Here is a 12,871-nt window from a genome sequence, read left to right on the forward strand (position 1 = left end):
GCCACCGCCGACCACCCGGACGACTCCTCGTCGAATCGCAAACGCATAGGCCGCCGCCCGAGTTCTGCGTACAAGAAGAAAGACGCGGCGCGAGCGCCAACGGCCACCGGGCGCGCGCCGCGGCGGCCGGGCCTGCGCCCCAAGAGCTGGATGCCAGAGCAGGAGAAAGAGCCGCCAACCGATCGCTCGATCGACCGCGCGCCCGCTCCTTCGCCCTACCAGACCGGGAAGGGGGGGAGGGCGCGCCAGGGCTTCTTCGAGTTAGGGGCCTGACTCCCCGGCGACGAGACAAGATGGCTCCTCCGGTCCGCGCCGCAGCTGCCGTCCCGGCTGCGTCGCTCGGCCCGCCCCCGGTACTGTTTCTTTAAATGGCGGAGAGGGTCAAGAAAGCAGGAAGAGAGGCGCGCGCACTCACGTGACAGGGGAGTGCCCGGCTAACAAAATCCGGTCACGTGGAGACACGCTACCCACCAATCAGGAGGCTTCGCATCAGGGCGGGGGCGGGAGGAGGGGCGGCTCTGTGATTGGCCGAGTGCGCCGCGGAGGCCTCGGGGGCTTGGGGCGTCGGGGAGTGCGCGAGGCGGCCCGGGTTGTGTGCACTGGCGGAGACAAAGCGGTGGCTGAGGTGGCAGAGGCGGCAGCGGCAGCGGCGGCGGAGCAGCCCTAAACGCCGAAGTTTGTGGTGCTGAGTCCAATCACCATCTCATCCAAAGCGGCGCGCGGGCGGCTGGTTTCGCGGCGGCGGCGGCAGCGGCGGAGGCGGAGGCGGCGGCAGCACATGGTTCCAAGAGCGCGCTGCGGTTGTTGGGTTCCAATTCCGTGGGGAGGGACAAAGGCAGCTGTGAGCGCCGGGCAACGCCCGGTCGGGTGGTGCGCTCGCCACTGTCCTCGATCCGGGCCTTGAAAGCTGGGACTAACTCCTCCGTGAGGAGGAGACCACGGGACCGAGGCCCAGTCAGGGCCTTAGAGGCTGAGGCCGGTGTCTGAGGGAAGTGGGGGAGGGGCGCGGCCCGCCTGAGTTAATTTGGGCGGGTCAATTCTGTGGCTACTTAGTGGGTCATTGTGAGGTAATTTGACCCACTACCCTGACGAAATTGGGGCACACAGCAAGCTAGGTTTGGTCCGGGCTTTGAAAACAGAAATCGGTCTTCAGCGCTTAGGAGATCTTTCAGTTAGGAAGTGGTGAAGCCGGAACTAACGCCATATGCACTTCATCAACATCGTGGTCACCAGTCTGGGGCTAATTTAAGGATCCTGGGATCATTGATGGCGAAGACATGGGTGGTTGTCCAGTTTTATGACTGAAGTTGCTAAATTTCCGGATTGGTAAATTTCCTCACAGGAAATTTAGAGGAACAACAAAAAAAAGGCTCGAAGAACATGAAGATGGAGCAGTAATTGAAACACCAACTCCAGTATCATCTACTCAAGGACCAACCACATTCCACTCCGTGAACTGTCGCAAATTAACGCTGAAGCTCCTTAAGACTACACGTTTATGACGTAGTTCCAAGATATTACATCATAGTCATTGAGAAGATTAAAAAAAATGTAAAGGAGAAATCGATTTTTGTTTTAGACATCTTTTTGAATATATCTTGGTTAAATACTAAGTAACCTTGTTTAACTAAGGAGCACAGATTTACCAAACCTTTACTGGAAGGAATCCTGAAAAATCTGTTCCATTGTAAGCTTATAGTTCCCAGTTAGTGGGTAAAGAACTGGAGACCTCATTGCACTCATGGCTTTCACAAATTACAGCAGTCTGAATCGAGCTCAGCTAACGTTTGACTATCTACACACAAATTCGTAAGTATCCTATAGGTGCCACTGAGATCACTGATAACTCGTTGCTTGATATTAATATGGAAATCCTTTTCCCAGAAAATTTTGCATTTTTACTTTTTGGGATGTGTCACTGGATGAGTCTTGAACTCTTTATGGAAGAACTGAGATCAGTGAAATGTTTGTTGCTAATCCAGAAGAATATGATCTTCCTTTATTGGATCAAAATTTATTTGATCAAATGCAAGCTAGCTCCTTGAAGTCAGTATATTGAGTTGTTTCATTCAAGTGTTTGGTAGGAATCCAACAAGTACTGTTCTTTGGATCGCCAAAAGTTGGACTATTCTAGTATCAACTCCTTCTTCTCTTTGGTGACAACAGCCAAAACAGTTGGCTTCTAACAAGTCTTTTCTTTCTAAGAAGGAAAAAAGAAAAAAAAAAGGAATGAAGACGTTTAAATGGCAACTTGTGAGAAGAAATTTTTTCCCCAGAAAACAGTTGGTTTTATTTTTCTGGGAAATTCATCCTCATCCACTGTAGTTTTTTATGCTAAGCAGGAAGTGATCACTTGGTTAAACCCGTGATTTAAATAGCCTTTCCCCAAAATGTATGCAAATCATTGGACACATACTGTGTTCATAGTTCTTGAGTTTGTGAGGAGATTACCATCACTCCACATTGGTCTGGAATGTTTTAGGGTTAATCCTTATGCCCACTCTTTTGGAAGTGATGCAGTGGGGGGTATAACTATTTAGTCCTTTAGTACATTCATTTGGCACTTTTGAGATGAAGGTAAGTATTTTCTCATTTTGGTACCTGGAGAGGTGGCGAGCAGCTAAATGAATGGCCCAGAGTTCAGAAGAACCACCTTCAGGGTTGAGAACATAGACTTCAGTTATCTAGTAATAGTACAATAACTTAGCCTTTTACGGGAAAGAACCACATATTTGTGATAACGTCTGTAATTTTTTTTTTAATCCAAAATATGTTTATTGGGATGGTTTCCCATTCATCTTGATTCTGGGGGCTTTTAGTGCCGCTTCCGTCTGAAGGAGCATTCTTCCGTAAGCCTTGCTTTTCCTCCTGTAGGCTGACAGAGGACAGTAGAGTAGCCGACACACAAAACTACTCTTTGTGCATGGCTAAAGATGGTGGTAATTTTATAGCATCCTGGGCATTTCACGTCCATGAAATAGGAATTGAGGCTCTGCACCAGGTGCTTCGTCTTGTGTTTCCTCTTTTCTGGAGAGGGATGAAGGAGATCCTTTGTGAGAGGCATGATCTTGTGGGGAGGCCATCACTGTTGGAAAGGACGTCTGTAATTTTTTTGTTTGCTGTTTTTCCTATAGAGGAAATCAAAATTTTCTGAGTAGTGAAGCGAGTTGCCAAATGAGAACCTGGTTTTGTTTTGTTTAGGAAGATTCTTACTGAACTAGAGTGTTTAAGTAGGTATTGCAGAGTCACCTAGGTGAATTCTCAAGCTGTGGATAATGAATCTGAAATCCAGCTAGATAAGGTCTCTGATCAAAGGTTATACCCATCTAGCTCATAGTATAGCCAAGGGCAGTATCCTTTAGTATCCTTTTGTGTATTTGAACTGCCACGTTAAGAACAAGTAGTGGAAGGCCACTTAGATGTTCACAGATGCTTGTGTTTGTTAAATTCAGTTGTGAATTTTGGAATGAGGGGCCAAAACACTGATATTCTTGGAAGACCATAACGAGAGTTCAGAAACTAGGTTGTTCCAGCTTCCCCAAAGACTTTATTTGATGATAAAATGATAGTAACAACAGTTAATTGCTTCATGCCAGTCACTTTTAAACATGGTCTAAAGTAATCTTTATAGCAGCCCTACTGGAATAAGGGTTATTCCTATTTTGCATTTGAGGAGACTGAGGCTCAAAGAGATTAAGTTACATGCGAAAGGTTACACAGCTGCTAAGTGGCAGATGTAAGGCACCAAGATTGAAGGCAGTAAGATTTATCTGGCCACATGGTTAGTGCTTTTAACCATTAGGCAAGACCTCCTACTGTAGTCAGTTTTACTTTGTTTCCTTGTCTATACAGCAGAGGGTTTACTTACCACTTTAAAAGTCTTCAATTTTAGTTTATCTCGAACCTTTTATTTGAGGATTCTGGGATATTTCTCTGTATTTCTTTTGCTATTTTATAGTTTGTTAATAGAACAGAGCAAAGGCAAAGAATTGAACCTCAGTTGAGTCACTTGTTTGAAATTGGAGAATTTTCTGGGAATTTGACTTATCGTGTTGAATTGGAACCACTTGCTTGCATAAGCATTTTGAGGGTTGGATGTATCATTTTGGAAGCTCTGGAATTTATTACCTGGATCACACCTTAGAAGTTGTTTACTTCTGAATGTGTCCAGTCCTGCCAGAAGAAAATATGAACCCCCGAACACCTAGATAAGTTTTTGGTTTGTAGCCAATTTCAGGACCTTTCTTTATTGTGACTTGACTGGAAGTTCATTTCTAGAGGAAACAGATTTTTAATTTTCATAAAATGTGACTTGTTAATCGTAATGAAGGTAGATATATCTCCTCTGGGTTAAATGATGCAGTGTTACCTTTGGAGAAGGGAGGACTTGCCTTCTGCTTTATTCTAATTAAAAAAAAAAAAGACCATTTTAGGGTGTCTGACATCTACAATATTGCCATATTGAATTGTGAAAAAGTGACCCTTTATCTCCCATTTAGCAGAGTCCAGGATAGAAATCAGCGTGGTGCAGTAAAAAGAGCATGGGCTTGGGAGCCAGCCAAACTTATGTTTGACTGCTTCCTGGCTGTGCCCTTGGGTAGGTCAACTTATCTGAGCCTCAGTTTCTTCATGTACAAAATGGGGCTAATCTGACAATGTTTATGAGAATTATGTAAAATAATGTTTATAAGGTAATTAGTTCCCATATGGTTCACAGTAAATATTGAATAAATGGTGACAGTTATTTGTTTTATTTATAATATTACCTCATATAAACCAAAAGTTGGTCAGTGTGGTAGCTACTTGCTGTTTGGTGGTAGTCATTAGGCAGATTAATTTTTAGTAAATTCTGGAGCATCTGTTGGAGATGATAAACCCCTGCCTTAAATTAAAAAATTTTTTTTGTGTTAGGTCTACAGTAACTGTTGATGGTTATTCTCTTGATTATATCAGCATTAAGGTTTGAAGCAGGCCTGGGAAATTCTAACATGAAGGTCTTAGGCTAATTTGCTTTAATATTGCATGTTGCTCATATGAAATGATTGAAGTTAGAATTAACTTCAGTCAATGAACTACTAAATGTAGTTTTATGCTGTTACTGCTCTTTGGTGATGGATTTTGTGACTGCTACTAAAATGTTCATGAGTAATCAAGGGCCAGATACCAGATGTAGCGATGGTAGTGATGTTCCTTTGGCATAAGGGGCGTATCTTAAATCACTCTGTATGCAGTATTGCTAAGTGCTCTGATAGAGCAGGGTGCTTAAGTATAAGATGCCTGTTTTCTATGTCTCTTCGTGTCTGCACATTTAATAACTTATTATCTTGGCCATATATTTTTGGGTTGTTTTCTTGGTATGTGAAGTGAATGTAAAGGAACCTTTCATCTCTAGAGACCATATATCTTATAATTTATAATCCTGTTGAAATGTGGGTTCACACTCTGACTATGTTAAAGCCATTAGAATGTAAAATGGTTGCTCTAGAATTTTTATCTTTATTTTCTAGCAGTTAAGGCAATTAACTCTTAACAGCATATCCAAGAATTCAGCAGAAGCTATCACTGTGTGATGGGGTTATGGATAATCTATGGCTTTAAATTCAGGCTGAATATAAATAGACCATTTTCCTTACATAATGAGTAGATTTACACTTGAATTTGTCACTGGAAATGCTGAGCTGCAAAGTTATTTTGATCGTAGCACAAATGGTATAAAAGCCACAATCAGTTGAAAGTGAAAGAGGTTGTTAAAAATCTTTGTCTTTTTCCAGATGGTTGATCTTTCTTGGATCACATGCAAAGAATCTTTAGGTCTGTGAAGAAAATAATTTCCTTTGATACTTATACAGATATCTCTATCTCAACTGCCAGCTAGCAATGAGTACACCTCTTTGAATGTTATTTGAAAAAAAGGGGAGAGCTTACACAGTTGGTACGTTTTTGGTTCTTATGAATTTAAGAGATACTTAGAACTCTGGCTTTAGCATTTGTTAGTAGGATCAGTTATTCACTTGGAGGTTTGGAGAAGAATCCGAGTGTTGTCTCTGACCTTACCAACAGTTGTCACAAAAGGCTCCTTTTATGATGTGTCAGCACACATCACAAAAGCACCCCTTAGCTACATTTTAAAGTATCTGTTAACTTATCTGAAATACGTATTGTGGAACAGCATTGATACTGTGCGGAACAACGAAGACATTTGGAATGTTTTCTTTAGATTCTAAATGTACAAGACACTTTTCTAAGCATTGTGTAGAAAGCACTAAAAACTTAGCCAGAAGTGCTCTTTGTGCTTGCCCTTTTGAGATATTATTGAATTCTAAATGTCTTTAATTTTCATGTGAAACAATCAGAAATATGTATTGGTGAGAAGCAATTGCTGTTTCTGTTTTTGATTTCTTTGCCCTGATGGCAAAGGTATCAGAATTAGTTTTCCAGATTATTGATATTCACCATTGTCACTACCAAAGGCCAGATAATCCCAAAGATTTCTACATACAAATTGTAGTCTCATTCTTACTAAGATTGTACTCTTGTTTTTTTCCAGGAGCTATATTTCTGATATTCCTTGACTTCAAGTACAAATTCTTTTTGAAATGAGAAATATTGCAGTAGAATTTGTTACTTTACATTTTAGCCTTCAAAATCAAAAAGAAAATTTAGGGGGCTTCCCTGGTGGCGCAGTGGTTGAGTCCACCTGCCAATGCAGGGGACACGGGTTCGTGCCCTGGTCCGGGAAGATCCCACATGCGGCAGAGAGGCTGGGCCCGTGAGCCATGGCCGCTGAGCCTGCGCGTCTGGAGCCTGTGCTCCGCAGCGGGAGAGGCCACAACAGTGAGAGGCCCGCGTACCGCAAAAAAAAAAAAAAAAAAAATTAAAAAGAAAATTTAGAGTATAGAAAACTAATTCACTTTATAAGTTTCTTAGTCATTGCTTAGTCAGACAGGAAAATGATTGGTTGAAAGCTTGAAAACAAACATTTACTTTTAACTTATATTACCATCATCAAATCACTTTAATTTTCCAGCTTATTTTCCCTATTTAATTAGTTGAAGTAATCAGAATATTTTTTTGTTTCTTCAATTAATAATTTGAAGAATTTAAGGTGATGATTTTAGAGACAAAATTTTTTTTAATGAGTTTGTCTTTTATTTATTTATTTAAATTAATTTATTTATTTTTGGCTGTGTTGGGTCTTCATTGCTGCCTACAGGCTTTCTCTAGTTGTGGCGAGCTGTGGTTACTCCTGGTTGTGGTGCGCGGGTTTCTCATTGCAGTGGCTTCTCTTGTTGTGGAGCAAGGATTCTGGGCACGTGGGTTTCAGTAGTTGTGGCTTATGGGCTCTAGAGTGCAGGCTCAGTAGTTGTGGCGCATGGGCTTATTTGCTCCGTGACATGTGGCATCTTCCTGGACCAGGGCTTGAACCCGTGTCCCCTGCATTGGCAGGTGGATTCTGTTTTTTTTTAATATTTTAAAAATTATTTTAAAATTTATTTATTTTTTAGCATCTTTATTGGAGTATAATTGCTTTACAGTGGTGTGTTAGTTTCTGCTGTATAACAGAGTGAATCAGCTATACATACACATATATCCCCATATCTCTTCCCTCTTGCGTCTCCCTCCCTCCCACCCTCCCTATCCCACCCCTCTAGGTGGTCACAAAGCACCGAGCTGATCTCCCTGTGCTATGCAGCTGCTTCCCACCAGCTATTGGTTTTACATTTGGTAGTGCATATATGTCTATGCCACTCCCTCAGTTTGTCCCAGCTTACCCTTCCCCCTCCCCGTGTTCTCAAGTCCATTCTCTAGTAGGTCTGTGTCTTTATTCCTGTCCTGCCCCTAGGTTCTTCATGACCTTTTTTTTTTTTTTTTTTAGATTCCATATATATGTGTCAGCATACGGTATTTGTTTTTCTCTTTCTAACTGACTTCACTCTGTATGACAGACTTCAGGTGCATCCACCTCACTACAAATAACTCAGTTTCATTTCTTTTTATGGCTGAGTAATATTCCACCATATATATGTGCCACATCTTCTTTATCCATTCATCTGTCGATGGACACTTAGGTTGCTTCCATGTCCTGGCTGTTGTAAATAGAGCTGCAGTGAACATTGTGGTACATGACTCCTTTTGAATTATGGTTTTCTCAGGGTATATGCCCAGTAGTCGGATTGCTGGGTTGTATGGTAGTGCTATTTTTAGTTTTTAAGGAACCTCCATACTGTTCTCCATAGTGGCTGTATCAATTTACATTCCCACCAACAGTGCAAGAGGGTTCCCTTTTCTCCACACCCTCTCCAGCATTTATTGTTTGTAGATTTTTGGTTGATGGCCATTCTCACTGGTGTGAGGTGATACCTCATTGTAATTTTGATTTGCATTTCTCTAATGATTAATGATGTTGAGCATCCTTTCATGTGTTTGTTGGCAATCTGTATATCTTCTTTGGAGAAATGTCTATGTAGGTCTTCTGCCCAGTTTTGGATTGGGTTGTTTGTTTTTTTGATACTGAGCTGCATGAGCTGCTTGTAAATTTTGGAGATTAATCCTTTGTCAGTTGCTCCATTTGCAAATATTTTCTCCCATTCTGAGGGTTGTCTTTTTGTCTTGTTTATGGTTTCCTTTGCTGTGCAAAAGCTTTTAAGTTTCATTAGGTCCCATTTGTTTATTTTTGTTTTTATTTCCATTTCTGTAGGAAGTGGGTCAAAAAGGATCTTGCTGTGATTTATGTCATAGAGTGTTCTGACAGGTGGATTCTTAACCACTGTGCCACCAGAGAAGCCCTTGGAGACACATTTTTAAAATAAATAAAGATATGGATGTTTCTTGCAGGTGTTTTTCCTTGCAAAATTGTGGGGGGGTTTTTTCATGTAAAATAATTAAGAATTGGATTTTAGTCAGAAGAATTTGAGCTCTGTTAGGGGACTTGGAGATAAAATTTCTACATTTTGTTAATACATCATGGTACTGCCTTTGGATCAGCAGCAGATATATTCACTGATCTCATGCGGAAAAGTTCTTCCTAAAATTCCAAGAACTGGTAGTTTTAATTAAAAATTTGCATTTGTAAAAATTTGAAGATTTATTTGAGGAAAAACCAGTGTTCCTGGACACTTGAAATTTGGGTATTTATTTTATAAACAAGCGTTTTACAATTTGTTTTGAACAATATAGTAAGTGCTCATAGATCCTAGACACTGCTTATTTAGTATTGATATATTTCATTCTCAATTTTTAGAAATTTTCACTTTATCTATTGGCTGAAACTTTACATACAAAAAAATCAACTGGAATAACATGGTTATTTTTGAAAAATTGATGATGGTAATATGTGGGTTAATGCTTTTATATTTTCTTTAATCAAAAGTCAGAGTTTCAGGACTCCCCTGGAGGTCCAGTTGTTAAGTCTCCGTACTTCCACTGCAGGGGGCACAGGTTCCATCCCTGGTCAAGGAACTAGGGTCCCACATGCCACAAGGTGTGGCCAAAGAAGAAACATGTCAGAGTTTCTAGGTGGTTCTAGGTAGACACATCTACTTTTATATCTAACGAGGACTATTATGGGAAACAGCACAAATTAAAGAAGGTATAAATGGAGGAAGAAATGTAAGGAGACATCTTACACATAAACATCATCTTTATTGAGTTCTGAATAACATGGTAATTGTGAACTTATCCCACTCACATTTTGAGCAGCCTCCTAGAGGAGGAGATGACCATTGGCTACCCTCCTTGAAAGGGCTAACTTGAACAAGGGCCCTAGGAGGCCACACCAAGCCCTTATCCTCTTAGGATAAGGAGGAATTGTTTAAGAGTGTCTTGGATTCCTTTCTTTAATGTGGAGAAAGTTTTGTTTTTGGCCAAAATCAGGGAATGTCAAGAAATGGATTATTTTCTTTCTCCCCACTTTCAAATGGAGTATTTTTGCTTATAAATTGCACAAAACTGAATGGGTTTTCACCAGTAAATCACACAAAGGTATTGGTAAAGCTGAATGCTAGCAATTTGTCCTTTGAGAATTCTTAAGAGATATGCAGAAACTGACAGCTGGTTAAGGCAATGAAAAATGGAATATAGGCATTTTTCAGGGTAGAATACGAATAGTGAAAAACACTGTTTTAGAAGTAGTACACATAGGAATCTTTGAATGTTTTAGAGTGGGTTCCTCTACTCAAAATAGTAAGAATAAACATTTTTGAGTAGATAGCAGGACTTGACAGGTTAACACTTGAGGACTACTAGTGAGCTCTGGAAAGACTTGAATTGTGGGGAAATTTAAACTTCAGTAATGTAAATTGATGATGCAAATGACAATTTTAGGTTTTTTTTTCCCAAAAACTTTATTTTATAACCTTGACTTTTTATTAGGAATCATAGTTTAATTCCATAATTCTTTTCCTGACTCTCAATATTTATCATTTCAGAACCACTCATGAATTCTTGTTTGGTGCTCTTGCTGAACTAGTTGATAATGCAAGGTATGTAGTCTTCAAGCATACAGTCTCTGCGTGAAAACTTTTTGGGTCGTGTGACCTTTGCTCTCTGAAGACTTGGGAGAAGGGCAATTCTGTTGCAAATGCGACTCATTCCTAAGAAGCCTCTTACCCAAAAAGTATTTTTAATAGCACATTAGTTGATACCTTAATTCATTCATTGCTGTGCTCCAGCCTAAAAATAGTGAATTTATGACCTCCAAAGCTACCTTCCCTTGTGTATTAGAGCAAGATAATTGTAGTGAAAAACAGGGAATTAAGATAAAAATTTAGTTAGCTAATTACTAGGACAGACAAGCTCTGTTTTAATTTGTGCTACCAGGACAGTACACTATCTAATGTCTTTAAAATTATGTCAGAGTTCTGTGTCTTCCCAAAATGTATAATCAGCCCTCTGTATCTGCAAGTTCTGCATCTGTGATTCAATGAACCATGATCGAAAGTATTTGAAAGTTCCAGAAAGTTCCAAAAAAGTAAAACTTGAATTTGTTGCATGCTGGCAACTATTTACATAGCATTTACATTGTATTAGTTATCATAAGTAGCTAGAGATGATTTTAAGTAGACGTGAGGATGTGCATAGGTTATATGCAAGTACTATACTATTTTATATAAGGGAGTTGAGCATCTGCAGATTTTGGTATTCCTGGGTGGTCCTGGAACCAATCCCCTGCAGATACGGAGGAGTGACTGTATTTTATTGTCAGATGACTCAGGTTGATCAAAGCATCTTCCATTGTTAGCAATTGTGCTTAGAAGCGCTAAGCACTTTTATTTAAGAAGCCTATAAATGTTACTGAGCAAGACTGAAAAGTTTGGGTTGGTTCAGAGATAAATAGCAAAGTCCAAATCAGAAGTCTTTTTATGATTATATCACTAAAATATTATCTCAGTCTTGTTTCTGAATGCAAACATAAAATTCAGACACGGCGTTTATTGACCAAGTGTTGATGACTAATGAAGGAAGAAGAGGATAAGAGTTGACAGGAGTACTTTCTAAACAGATCTCCAGTTAATGACATAATAATAATTATGTCTACCTATGTCCATGCTATAAACCTATACTATTATTACTTTTATTGTTATTATTCACTGGACTGCTTATGGAAGTGTGCTGGTTAACAAGTTGTTTAACTAGAAAGCTCCCATTTTCAGTGTTTTCAATTGTTTCAATCCTGGTTGACTTATAATTTTTATATTCAATTTAAAAATGTTGTAGCTTAATGGAACTGTGTTTGAATTTCCCACTTGTTAGTTTAGTGAGACTGTAATGTGTTTTGTCAGACTGCTGTTTTGTATATCATACGGTGAACTGGAGATTGTCTGGGAGTGTATGTTCCTGCTCATGCACACATTTTGCCAATCTTTTTTATTTTTGAAAATGTTTTTATGTCTTTGAGAATAGGCACATGTAGAGTTGTATGGATTTGAGTGGATTTTTCACATTTAAAACCAGTGAAACTCTGTGCCTCATTTTCCTTGTCTACAGTTGGCAGAACTGGACTAGATTACTTTCAAGCCTTTATGGAAGACTTCATTGATAACTGAACTTTTATTTCAGCTGATGGCTGGAGTCTAATGGACTGTCCCAACTTCCTTTCAAGTTTAGGGAGGATCAGATTATGGGCTTATGAATCAGTCTGCTGACTATAGTGTGTATACCATGAGACCTGATTTTTCTTAGGCTTTGTGGCAAGTTGTTGTTTTCTTTTTTCTCAAATCTTGGTGAGAAGAAAAAATGGACAAGTTATTGGAACATTGTTTATGATTGCAATCAAATGAGTGATTGGAGTCATTTCCTAGTGTGTAAAAGAAATGTTCTTTTTTATCCTCTAAAAAAGGATAAAACATTTTTTAGATGTTTTTAAACATCTAAAAAATGTTCTTTTTAGATGTTAAACGGTGAAATTTTTATTAAAAAAGTGTGTCTAGGTCCTGTGTACCCTGTGATTATTTTAAATAATTTGGAGCTCCAGAAGTGTTTCATAGACATGTAAGGAAAATTGTGTTACCAAATGTAAAAGTATATCTTTAATGTATATAGAATTTCTTTATGACTTCCTGAAGATAGATTCAAAATAGTACATATCCCCCTCAAAATATTGTGCATCTTGATGGTTGATATTTTCATATTCTCATTTGAATCTTGATTTTTTTTTCTTTTAACTTTGCAGAGATGCTGATGCCACCAGAATCGATATTTATGCAGGTAAGACAGACATCAGTCCTTTCTTCTAATGCCCAGTTCCCGAAAGCATTTATTGCTGTGCCTAAGAAGAAATGAGTGGGAAAAAACTGGTTTTTGGAGCGTGGGTAGACAGCCTGATTACTACAGGTCTTAGGGAGAAACAGGGCAGCCCTCGTCAGGCATGTAA

General features: G+C 39.5%; 2 protein-coding genes across 13 annotated transcripts in view; one reads left to right on the forward strand and one right to left on the reverse strand.

The window, feature by feature from the left end:
• The first annotated feature begins 604 nt into the window (after positions 1–604).
• Positions 605–12,871, forward strand: part of MORC2 (MORC family CW-type zinc finger 2) — a 40,059-nt gene continuing 27,792 nt past the window's right edge. For 2 of the 12 annotated variants that reach the window (XM_027124281.1, XM_027124282.1), the window contains exons 1-3: positions 608–1,809; positions 10,428–10,481; positions 12,671–12,705. In XM_027124281.1, the coding sequence (XP_026980082.1) occupies positions 1,742–1,809; positions 10,428–10,481; positions 12,671–12,705 (157 nt within the window). In that variant the 5' untranslated portion in view covers positions 608–1,741. Of the gene's footprint in view, positions 1,810–5,771; positions 5,812–5,851; positions 5,933–10,427; positions 10,482–12,670; positions 12,706–12,871 lie in introns of those variants that run through there. The other 10 variants (XM_027124284.1, XM_027124285.1, XM_027124291.1 and 7 more) reach the window with 7 other exon arrangements.
• LOC113629677 (40S ribosomal protein S27-like) lies at positions 2,763–3,535 on the reverse strand. Its single transcript, XM_027124296.1, has one exon. It carries the CDS (start codon positions 3,062–3,064, stop codon positions 2,816–2,818), a length of 249 nt encoding a protein of 82 aa, XP_026980097.1. The 5' UTR covers positions 3,065–3,535; the 3' UTR covers positions 2,763–2,815.

Source organism: Aethalodelphis obliquidens, unplaced genomic scaffold (assembly GCF_003676395.1).
Source record: "Aethalodelphis obliquidens isolate GAN/ISIS:26980383/991018 unplaced genomic scaffold, ASM367639v1 scaffold28, whole genome shotgun sequence".
Taxonomy (NCBI): domain Eukaryota; kingdom Metazoa; phylum Chordata; class Mammalia; order Artiodactyla; family Delphinidae; genus Aethalodelphis; species Aethalodelphis obliquidens.

Bases quoted from the DNA above. Each gene is read 5' to 3' on its own strand.
- LOC113629677 (XM_027124296.1), bottom strand. From the start codon at position 3,064: ATGCCTCTCACAAAGGATCTCCTTCATCCCTCTCCAGAAAAGAGGAAA.